This window comes from Ciconia boyciana, chromosome 2 (genome assembly GCF_034638445.1).
Source record: "Ciconia boyciana chromosome 2, ASM3463844v1, whole genome shotgun sequence".
Lineage (NCBI taxonomy): Eukaryota > Metazoa > Chordata > Aves > Ciconiiformes > Ciconiidae > Ciconia > Ciconia boyciana.
This window is the reverse complement of record NC_132935.1, coordinates 122,230,383-122,242,670: the sequence shown is the minus strand read 5'-3', so window position 1 is coordinate 122,242,670 and position 12,288 is coordinate 122,230,383. Positions and strand designations below refer to the sequence as shown.

Genomic DNA, 12,288 nt, shown 5'->3' with positions numbered 1-12,288 from the left:
TTTATAAATATTAGATTCTGAAATAGGCTTTTGATACAAAATTTTATTAAAGTCTCTCCAAGCTGACGTTTGGCGTGCACTTTATCAGCTAACAAGCAACACAGCTACTGCTTATGTTCTTTTTTTTCTTCTTTTTTTTTTTCCCCCCTTCAGTTGAGTGGATTTTGACAGGAATTGCTGCAGTAAGACCACTATAGAAATCAAATTAGCTGTTCAAAATTCCAGGACTTTAACCCTAATTTGCATTTTCTGTTTTAGAAGAGACAAGGTTGGGGACCCACTGCTGCAAAACACAGCTGCTGCTTCTACTCTTGTCGGTGGCTTTGCAGAACACAATAGTTCTTCTGGCTCTCTAAGCACCTGGCACAAGACCACAAAGAGTTTGATGGCACTGCATTTATCAAGGGGGAGAGATTCATTGCTTTTTCTCTCTGTGCCCACTTGGCAGATTGCAAAATAGGAGGGGACTTTTCTGTTGGCATGGGAGAGCTTACAGCTTGTGTGAATGTTATCCTGGGTTTTGCTCGCAGTGAAATAGTCCTCTTGTAATCATTATGAAGGGCATGTTCTTGGAAACAACACCGCTTTTTAATGGTTGCAGTTAGAAATAATGGTTGGGTTTGTAACCTGATTTAACAAAAAACCCACAAAAATAATAAAAGAAAACCCCAACTCTGAAGAAATTTTAGTAGTGGACAAGTACATTTGCACTAGTTGTGTAGCAAATTTGGCTAAACTTCAGTATTTTCTTTTTATAATATATTCATACTAGCATTAATATAACTTTATACTACGAACGAGAATTTTGCTGTCTATTCTGGTGATTTATAGTGTACTCTTAAGGCATTTCTTTTTTGAAAGCAGATGGCTCCTTTTCATGGATCTGACTTGCAGGAATTATACTAAAACAAGATTAAGAAATGTGTACAGAATATGAATGATAAAATGAATACAACAACTCATCTCCCTACTTTTTATTCAGTTTCTCTTGAATAACTACTTACATTTCCTTAGTCAAATGGCAATTCCAAAATGCAATATAAACTATTAATAAAATTAGGTAAATTTTCTTTTAAAGAGGTTGCATGAATCATATGACCCACATTTATAATTTCTGCCAGTTACCTTCCCAATTTTATTAATATTACTCCTAATTTGCAAATAGGAACAGCTGGAGAAGTTATCCATGGGAGGCTGTTGCTCTGATGTTTTTTTTCAGGTTCACAGGGAGTTTTGAGGTGGAACTGAACTGAATTTGCTGTCTGTTAAGTCCAGTGTGTTTTCTGAGATCATAGTCTTGCGCACAGAGACATCCCATGCGGTTCTGAGCACTTTATGACTGATAAAGCTTTGGTTTGGTGGGATGGAAAAGAACGCAAAAAAGCTGTTCTGAGGGGTAAACCAAAGGTCTGTTTAACCCAGTCATTTTTTTTTACAGTGGCCTGTAGTGGATGCCTAGGAAAGAGGACAACAGTAGGGCAAGCAAAAATAGTGACTTTCCCCATCTGTACTCCAATTTTCAAGCCCTCTCTGGCTTGAAGGCTTTCTGAATCAGAGGTTCTGCCTTCCTGTTTAAGGCTGTATCCTTGTGTTTACAGGCTATGAGTTGTGCTAGCATGAAAACTGACTTCTTTTCCTACAAACACTTAGTTTGTGTCGAAGACATTTTTCCATACATGTGGGTAACAAGTAGCTTATTGCCAAAAAACCCTTCTCTGGAATACTGCTGAACTGCTGAGCTCTGATTAGCTGATACAACAATAAAACTTCACATGGTGAAGTAGTTAAAACACGTTGCCCTTCTAAATCTATCTTAAAAAAATACAGTGTTTTCCAGGATTAACTGCAGCATTTTTGTTGGTTTTATTTCTGGTTTCCCTAGATGTCTCTTCTCCTATTCCTTCCTCACCCCTATCAAAAATGGGAGAAACTCAGTCAGTCTCAGTCCTCCATAATATAATTTGCATTTCCCTGAAATTATTTTGATTTATTTTCTTAAAAATTGTTTGGATTTGGAGCTACTTTCAAGTCTCTATGTAAAGTTACTAGTTTGGCTTATGTTTTCAAGGCTCTTCAAGAGGCAGTGGCTGGACAATTAGAGTTGCAATATTTGATTCTCACTCTTCAATATGATCAAAAAATATGATTTTTTTTCTTTTGTTTGTCAAAGTGAGATGAACCCCAGTCCAAAGGACTTTGTGCAGCTAGCAGCTACATTTTGTGATGCTGAGTCTTTTTTTCAACTGAAATGTCCATTGTAACTTTTCAAATAAATATCCCTGTCCAAATCCCTCAGTTTCTGCTAGTTCTGTCAGTCATTTGCCTTAAGTGTAAGATTTTTACCTTAATCCTGTTATCTAGTTTTGAGTTACTCCAAATTTGATCTCCTTATTTTCCTGTTTCCAAACCAAAATTTTATCTGTAGATTAGTTATTTGTCTTCAACCTGTGATTCCTTATGACTCTGTTCTGCATAGGAGTATTGTTTGTCTTATTTTTTGTTATTGTCTTCAATTTACCTTTTTCCATTTAAGAGATTCCTCCAGTGCTAGCTCCGAGACATCTTTTATTGTTATGTATTTCTAGCATAAACCAACATTGTTTGCTATCTTTTTTTTTTTGCAAGAAAAGTTCCTTAGCAGCAGACACTAAGTTGAGTGGGAGAACAAAATTTGTATGAGTGGCAGAATGTTTTACTGTTGACAATTTTTTTAATAATGCAATGTTAGCCATTGCATTATATTGCAGACATGCTAATTGCTTCATTAACCTCTTAATCTGTGTTCAGGTTTTCACTGATGATGTATTAGCATTACATTAATTTTCAACCTTCCTTTCACCTCTTTAAATAAAGTATTATTCCTTGCACTAACAGTTTGTTTCCTAGACCTACTAACTATTTTTCTGTAATACATTTTTTAAAAGTAATTTCATGTATGGCTTTTCATTGTTGTTCTCTTACTTGTTACTATTATCTGATTTCTTACTTTAACTCTTTCTTATTTGTTGGAATTGGCTTATTTGGTGTTTCACTACCACTCCCGTGAAGTCTGTAGTGGTTTTGCTAGCTTCTTGCTCACGTAATTCCAGAATCTCAGGGATTTTTGGTCTGTTATGTTGTTATTCATGTGCCCAAGTGCATCCAGGTGATATAGTTCAGCAAAATGTATTTCGGAAAGGAACACTGATCTGTTCCATTTCATAAAAATTCAGGGAAATTTGATAAGTAGCTTGGACATGCAATCTAAATTTAAGCATGTCTATGAGTATCATCGTGTCAGTGGAACCTAAGCACATGCTTTAAGTGAAGCACATATTTTTAAGTGTTGCCTTATATTGGTCAGAGTTTTCTCAGCTAGGAGCAAGTTCCTGCGTGCAAACATGCAGGATACTGTTAGCTAAAATAAGATTTAATGATTCTTGTTTAGCTTATATTTATGTTTGACAAAAATGAAGAAACAAAACCACTGACTTGACAGTTTGACAGTTGGTTTTGGTGAGATGGGAGGAATGGTGCGTGTTTAAGTGAAATTTAGAGACTGGTCAATGACTAGGTTCAACAGAACTTCATGCTTGTTTTCTCTTAAATAAGATTATAATCTTTTGTGATAAATTATGACTAATTTGGCATCTTATATGTGGAATGCTTCTCCATTTCCTGGAAAGTTTCTGTTTGAGTGTGCCACTTCTTTAAAGATCATATTTTATTTTGTTTTGTTCTCTTCTAATGCTTTCTCAGGAATGCTTTTAGGTTTTAATAACTTCTCTAATGCAGAAATTCTGGGTTTGTTCATATTTTTTACAATGTGCTTGTTTCATTTGTATCATGACATGCACACGTGTGCATGCATGTATGTTGTTATAATTGCATCTATTTATAAGTAATTATATTTATATGTGTATATATATACATAAAAATTTCACTATGAAACTATATGTGCTGGGTGTCATAATTTAATTTCTGTGCACCAATATGATGTCTTTAAAGCTATTATTTTATCTGGAATCACAAATACAAAACTGAATTAGAAATTTATAGTACATAGTGAACATAGGATTATTATGAAAATAAGCCAAACTATATGTGTTTATATTCAAATTATGAATTACTGTAAACAGAAAAATACAGAGTAGCTGAGGCTTAATGTGGTTATAGTATGCTGTGTTGTACATGTCACAAGAAATAATTGGTTATATCTCTATTACTAAAATTTGGAAATAGTATTATGCTGTTCTCTCCATGCTTCAAACTCTATAGAACAATATTTTTCCTTTTACTTTTTTTCCAGCACTTGCTACTAGCAGTAAAGTTTATCATGGCATTTGTAATTCCGGATAAACCAAGAGATATCCAGATAAAACTAGCCAAATTGGAATTTGAATCTCTAGAGGCTCTCAAACAACAGGTAAGAGCAACTGACATGTTATAACAGTGAAAAGCGTTGGTGGCCTGAAGGAAAGATAAACTAGGGAGATTCTGCTTTTGTTTTGCTTGGATAAAGACGTAAATCTGGGTATTTTGAAATTCTTGTTTACATTATATTAAGATTAGCTAGCTAAAGCTGTTCCACCTCTGCCCTGCAGGCTGTGGTAGTAGAGCTGGCGTAGCTGAGTAGAGCGTGGAACAGTCACTAGTAGTACAGTATACAGCACAGAGTATTAAACAAATAGAAAACAGCGCTGGTTTACTTCTACACATTGGGTTGTAAATTGTAGCATTTCCAATACTTCATTTTCTGTTAATCTATCACTGCTTAAGAAGTGGAGCAGAGAGCTGGAAGTTTTAACCAATTCATCTGTCCTTTCAATCCGCCAATGTGTGTGAGTCAACACCAGGAAAATGGTCTTCCTTTTGAGACAGCTTGAAATTTCTAGTATGGCTAGTAATGTAGCAACTTGTAATGTCTGTTGTCCTTGTGTGTTGTCGTGGTTTAGCCCCAGCCGGCAGCTAAGCACCACGCAGCTGCTTGCTCACTCCCCCCTGGTGGGATGGGGGAGAGAATCGGAAGAGCAAAAGTAAGAAAACTCGAGGGTTGAGATAAAGACAGTTTAATAGGTAAAGCAAAAGCTGCGCACGCAAGCAAAGCAAAGCAAGGAATTCATTCACTACTTCCCATGGGCAGGCAGGTGTTCAGCCATCTCCAGGAAAGCAGGGCTCCATCACGCATAATGGTTACTTGGGAAGACAAACGCCATCACTCCAAATGTCCCCCACTTCCTTCTTCTTCCCCAGCTTTATATACTGAGCGTGACGTCATGTGGTATGGAATAGCCCTTTGGTCAGTTTGGGTCAACTATCCTGGCTGTGTCCCCTCCCAGCTTCTTGGGCACCTGGCAGAGCATGGGAAGCTGGAAAGTCCTTGACTGGTGCAGCAACAACTAAAACATCTCTGTATTATCAACACTGTTTTCAGTACAAATCCAAAACATAGCCTCACACCAGCCACTATAAAGAAAATTAACTCTATCTCAGCTGAAACCAGGACAGTGTGCAAACATACTTTGTTTATATTGTCACTTTAAAGGACATTGGGCTCTGTGAAACCTAGTTTCATCCCCTGGAGGTACTTGTTGTTGTAACACTAGGATTTCTTTCATTGCTGAAATACCATCACAAATAAACAGTTAACTTAGCTCTAATATAAACAGAAATTGTAAACAGACTGAAACATTTAAGAAAAATGTTTGAGAACTAAGTATGTATGAGGGAAAGGTAATGTTGCCTTACAACATTATGGACAATCCTGTCCATACAGTATTCTCATTTTATTGCATAAATAAGGTATATTTTACAATATACTTAACAGGCATTCCAAAGCAATTTAGGAAAGTAAGGAACTAGATTTTTCTACTGAAAATTTCTGTTTTAACAAATGATTCCATAGAGAGAGTGGTGGAGGTAACAAGAGGTGAAGAATCAGATTAGCTTCAGTAGGATACAGGGATTCTACAGAGCTGGTTTTCCAATGGCAGCATATGTTAGGAGTTTCTGACTGTATTGTGCTAGATAGGATTTTTAAGCTAGCTTACATATCAGGAAAAAAAAAAAAACAAACCAGCATGGAGCTGCAGAGACTGGTTCACCTATTTATTGTTAGCTCATATATTTTTACACTGCCGTGCATGGTTTTACATGAACGTATTCTTTGTGTGCTCCAGATGCAGGTGTGTAACCTCCTCTATACTGTGTTTTTTGTGTAGAACTGTAGATTACTTTTTAAAACATCTACCACAGATGCATGTGACAAAAGGATCTCTTAATTCTGGACAAACTGAGCCTGTAAACAGTACACTACCTTTTCTAGTTAAAATCCCACAGTTCTGTGTGATGCTAGAACATTGCTATTGAGGTCAGCACTGTCTTCCATAATCAGCCATAACAAACAAAAATCCAAATTACAATTGAATCTAATGCCTGATGGTTTTGTTTTGCCTTTCTCTAGTACGTCAATGTGAAGTTACCAGGAGCTGGTAGTGGATCTCATGTAGTTTTTAGATAATATTAAAAGGAACAGGACTACATTTCTATTTTAGTTGTTCCTTATCTGTTTTCATTTTGTAGACAGACAAAACTAGGCCATTCACTGGAACCTTAAGCTCAAGTGAATACAGTCACCTTTGGTTATAATGTGCCAACTGGAATATATACGGAGTCTCTTTCAATATGAGTGTGCATATCAGCAGTTAGGACTTCATCTCCTATCCTTGCATCTCTGCATTCCCTACAGTAATATATGCCTGATCCCCAATTCTTCAGGGTTGTTTCATTAACTCAGTAGTGAAAAATTAGTCTGAATTTCAATAAGAGCCAGAAGCCTGGCAGTTCTCACCTAATACTTTGAGTCTTCCTACAGGATTCAGGAAGAATATTGGCTTTTTTTTAGGTGCTTTGGTAGGTACTTTAAACACAAGTATCTACCATCAACTTTTTAGATTTCCTCTGATTGATAGTGGGCTATGTATCCCATAGACATACAGAGATTTGGGGTTTTTTTCTGGTGCCGTAGCTTTTTTTGAGTGAAAAATATTCTGCATTTAAAAGTAGTACATTGGCAGTGCAAAAAGACACTGAAGCATTTATTTTAGAAGCACATTTTCAAGTTCTTCCTCTTGTTACTGAGAGTCATCATGGTAATTTAAGCTGTATATCTTTCAAGCAAAAAACAACAACAAAACCCCCCAAAACAACTGTTTAAAAAAGACATAAAAGTCTGGGGCAAATGTGTTGTGGGATCACATGTTACGGAGGAACTGGTTTATATACTTTTGTGCAAGTATGCATCACATTCCTCTCTTGATGCTATCCAGACACGCATGCTGTTGTGTTTTACCATGTGAGCCTTTAGAGTACTGCTGTCTTGGGATGTAGCTATTAGAATGGTATTAACACTATCAAACCGTAAACCTCGAAGATGTCAAAATAGATTATTAGGCTCCACATATAGTGCATGGAGAGAAAATCTCCTAACACAGCTGCTTTGAACAGTTGTATTGATTATGCATGGGATCCTTAACTTTAGACAGTGTGAGCACCTTTACATTTTCATTAATGCTAAGCTAATTGCTTTTTAACCTGGTGCAGTGGGACTGTAACTATTCTGTGTTCAAATCCATTTGAAGACTGAGTTAGTGTCTATTTGAAAGGGATTTTAGAGAATACAGTGTCTCGGCTCCCTAATAGGGATGAACGATCATCATTAGAGCTTGTTAAAACCTCCTATATGGTGAAAAATGCCCTAATTAAAAAAAAAATCACTTTATATTGGAATGACAGTCTTGTTTTGAAGTTCTCAAACTTTAAGAAAGGTTTTTAGGAAGTTCTGAAATGTTTCTTTCAAACATTTCTTTACATGGTTTGTGTTAAGACTGTTGAAAGGGAGTGGACTGTTGAATGGGTTGTAATAATTTGATCTATTTTGAAAATACTTTGTTATGATACACTTGAAGTATCATAACAAAGTTTGTTGACATAACTCAAGACAAAATACTTTAACCTTTCTGCATCCAAATTGGAGAATGTGCTACATCTGTAGACTTTGCTTCAAATTTCCCTGATGTCCTTCAGTGTAGCAAATGGTAGAGGAGGCTGGTTAAACTCTATTTTTGGGCGGGCTGGGGCAGAGAATAAATTAATGTGAACTCTTTAATAGAGGACTAAAGAGAATATGGATCAAGATTTTTTGGAAGAGGAGCAGGAGTGATTGCATTCACACTCCCTAAAGTGTTGTCAGTTTCTTTGTCACACAGAAGGAAGCCTGGATGCTGGGCAACTAGAAGTGGGTACTGTCTGCTGCGAGGGTGATGGACCCTTTTCTGGTGAACATCATGATCCTTCTTAGGGACGTAGCTAGCTAGTAAAGTGGGGTGAGGTGCCCGAGACTCCTCTTGCTTCTTTGCAGTGCTCTGCTCTGTTGCTTCTATTTCTTGCAAGTGCAGAAGCGTGCCGTGCTTTTTGGTCTAGTTCCTGTTTTAAGGAAGAGAGACCAAGTATAGGTGTGCTTGCAAGCAGCAAGGGAACAGTCAGTTAATTCTTCAGTGGTTCAGGAATTACTATAGGCGTAGGTGAGGACCAGTGCTGTAAAACTAGTGCGAGGACACTATCTAGCATTTTCGGGGCAGTGACAGTGAAAGCTACACTGATAAGCATTTAGCTTCTGGACAGATCAAAGCTTAATGAATAGACAAAAGGCCCTCATGGTTGGAGATGGGTCAGCAGCCTATCTTTGTAAAAGGTCTAAGTTCCAGAAACACAGGACACCACAGATTAAACAGCATAACTTGCATTTTGTGGACTACATTAGTCATGTTTTCAGGTATTATGAGATCTTCCCAGTATCCTTCTGATTGAGGCAAACATCAGCTTAATACCTTCTTTCTGCACTGAAGCTAGACCCAGGCAAAGCAAATGAGAGACAAATTGGGGGCAAGTAATTATTCATGCATTTATTTTCTGTGCATGAAATACAGACAGTAGCAGCTCCAACGTGGCGTATAAGTAGTAGCCATTTTTCAAGGAAAAATAAAGTTTTAAATGGTGGGAAATGGCATATCTTTTCACAAAGTGCAACTACCTAGCCAGCATCAGTATTAGCTCTGAAAACAAAAGCTTACTGATGTAAAAATGCCTGTGTTTTTTATGGTACTTTTGCATTTTAAAAAATCTGAATTATATAAATTGGATGAAGATGTTTTTCCTTATAGCATCTCCTTCACTATCTCGGCAGAATAAACATAGCCCTGATAGCAACAATAGAGAAATGCATTTTGGTGCAAGAGTTTGCTTTTTCAGAGGAACTATAGGGGGAAAAACCCATCCTTAAGCTGGAGCAGAAATGCAGATGTGGATGGGTTTTTTGTTCTGTGCATCCCTTCCCAGTTCCCTCCCCAGCCCGTACTTCCAAGGGGACCTAATCTATAAACATTCCGTCATCCCTGTGCTCTGGCTTCCTTTCTTGAGGTGTTCTAACCATCGGTGGCCGGTATCTTTTAACAGGAATGCCTTTTCCTTCTGATAAGTGAAGCCTTTCAGTGCTTCCTCTGAAGAAGCATGTCCATCTGTAAATGCTCCACCAGAAAGAGAGTCCAGATGCTCGTGAGCAAAGGGCCTGGTCAGCTGATTGACAGTTGTCATCCTTCCTCAACCGTCAGTAATGAAAAGGGTCAAGCTTATTGAACACCAGCTGTGAAAATATGCCTCCTTTGTCCTCCCTGGTGTATTTCTTCTCAGAGTGAGATAAAGCAATGTAGTCCTTTAGCCTGGGCCAAGTGGAGAAAGACCTTTTGCTCTTTTATACAGTATCTCCCATGGTGGTTGTACCATCTACTTACAACTGCTTGCTGGCAGTGGTATAGTCTGAATGTCTATAAACAATTGCTTCAATTGCTTTAGAGTGAGATCTAGGTGTTTGTAAGTCAGTAGTGCTCCTTCTTCATGATTTCAAGTTTTGATAACAAGTTTTCCAAAGCAACAGTAGGTGCAACATTCACTAGGATTTTCTCATGAATGTCATCCATTTCCCGAAAATAAGTCCGTGTATCAGTTCTCTCTCCAGGAAATGCAAGAAAAGAATAATGCTGTGACTGATCTCTGCATCATCTTCACCGACCAAATGCTTCTTCATAACATGATAGTGGGTTAATTAGCTTCTTTTTGAAAGAGATGGTGAGACAATGACAGAAAGAGGCAGATGTCTGTTTGCCTAGATGCAGTCATATGGAAGGTTTAAACTCTTTCTCCCTCCTTCTACAGGTATTCTGGCATGTAAAAGTTGCTGTTCTCTCCAGTAAAAACCTTCTGCTTCAAGTAATTTCAGTGCTTTAACATTGCAATTCACTGCACTGCAGCAGCTGTAATAATTGCAAAGCTTTCTGGTTCCTGACTGCAATGGCTGGGCCTTGCTGCTTCCCCTAGGAATAGTACCCACTGGCACTAATCACGTCCTTTCCAGAAGTTTGAGTGTGCTGCCCCATCTGGCCCCTGTCCTGTTAGAGTGCTTAGCCTCCCTGAGAACAGCTTTCTGTAGCTCAGAGCAAAACAGAGATACTGCTAACTTAAGGGTCTTCTGTACTGGGCAACATTTATGCTTGCATCTCTTCAAGCTGTTGTTCTTGCAGAGATTTTTCTATTTACTAACATGTCATGTGTCTGAGAATATGACCATGGGTATGATGGGCCAACATAGCTGCTTGAACTGGCAGTGAGCCTCAGAAATTACCCTTCTTTTTTGGTGGGAGAAGGAAGAGAACAGGATCTTTTTTTTTTTTAACCACTTAACATTGGGAGAGCATGAGTCATTAGTGCTTAACATCCTGCTTATTTATCTTGAAAAATGGGAACTGCAGATAGTTTTCGTGACGCTGAAACAAACTCAATGGCTTACTGCCTCATTCAGTGCTATAATTACCAGAATTAGAGGGCTCAGAAAAGGACTACCTGTAGCTTCAGGACTACCCTCAAAACACCGCTGACAATAAAAGCAGAAGCTTGTTCCATGCTTGCTGGCAATGCTGAGCAAACACAAGGCTGCAGTCAGACAGGAGAAAAGGCAAGGAGCTGAAATGCAAAGATTTAATTCAAATAATCAAAGATTTGCAAAACAACCTGTAGGAAAGACTGGTGAAACTTGAGCTCAAACATTGAATTTAGGTTATAACAAAATTAGATGAAATAAAACAGAACACTTGCTTTATGTTTTGACCAAAAAAAAAAAAATCCTTAAAAATAGTATTTATTTTTAACAAAAACTCTTTTTTTCAGCAAAAATGTGTGGCTGCACTTTTTTTGATAGGCTCCACTGGTTTGTGTAATCAGACATAACTCACAGGTGATGTTAAGATGTTAAGAACCATTACTAATCATTGTTTGCTGTAGGTTTTTTTTAGTCCAAACCAGTTAATTCAACTTTGCAAATGCAGTTTTTCCCTAGTGAATAGTCAGAATGCTTTCAGACATGGCAATATAACATTTGCATGTGTTTGGTAGCAGCAGGAATATAATGCAAGTAAGATTCATTATATTTTCATAACACAGTTTTTTAAGCATAGAAAGACTTGCACCCAGTCATAGGAGAACAGATTGTGTTCAAACATAGTTTTGCCAGTGCATTTTAAACATTAATTCCTTTAATGCTGGACCTTTCTCGAGAGTATGTTTCTGAAAATTACTTTCAATATAAAAATGTTAGCAAAACCAAAATAAATTATGATCCTTTAAGAAAAAAAGTAAAACCAAAAGCCCATTCATTTGGGAAGAAGGTTTTTGTGTCCCCATTTGTGACTTTTCAACTGAAGGTGAGATGACACCAAGTCTGCCTGGTTTGCAGATGAGTTAAACTTTTAAATAAGGAACCCTTGAGAGCTAACAGTATAAATATAAACTTTTAAATAGATAGGAGTATAATGTGATGGTAAGTGATAATTTTGCATGCTCTTAGTGGGAACAGAAACAAACAATGTACCAACTTCCCAGCAGGTGTAATTTTCTTTTCCAATAATCCATTTGTTCTCTGTGACTATTGCCAGGGGTAAAATTGTCCATCGAATTATGTTTCTGTAACAGCTAAGTCTCTCCGGAAAGATAACCTTTCTCAAATCCTGACCTAGAGCCTGGTGGTGGAATGAATGTCAGTCGGTTCAGTCCTCTCTTTTTGCCTGACATCCCAGATCATTGACAAGATACGGTATCAACAAGGAAACCTGGAGTAAGGGGATAGGATAAAAACTAGGTTAAAATTGTTCTTACTGTAAGAATACTGCAGCTACATCAGACTTTCATATTATCAGAACCCAG

General features: G+C 37.5%; 1 protein-coding gene across 3 annotated transcripts in view; it reads left to right on the top strand.

Moving 5' to 3' along the window:
* Nucleotides 1-12,288, top strand: part of ANO10 (anoctamin 10) — a 130,117-nt gene that overhangs the window by 79,929 nt on the left and 37,900 nt on the right. For 2 of the 3 annotated variants that reach the window (XM_072853904.1, XM_072853905.1), the window contains exon 12: nt 4,289-4,405. The exons of the other annotated variant lie outside the window; for it this stretch is intronic. In XM_072853904.1, the coding sequence (XP_072710005.1) occupies nt 4,289-4,405 (117 nt within the window). The remainder of the gene's footprint in view (nt 1-4,288; nt 4,406-12,288) is intronic. 3 annotated transcript variants of the gene reach the window in all.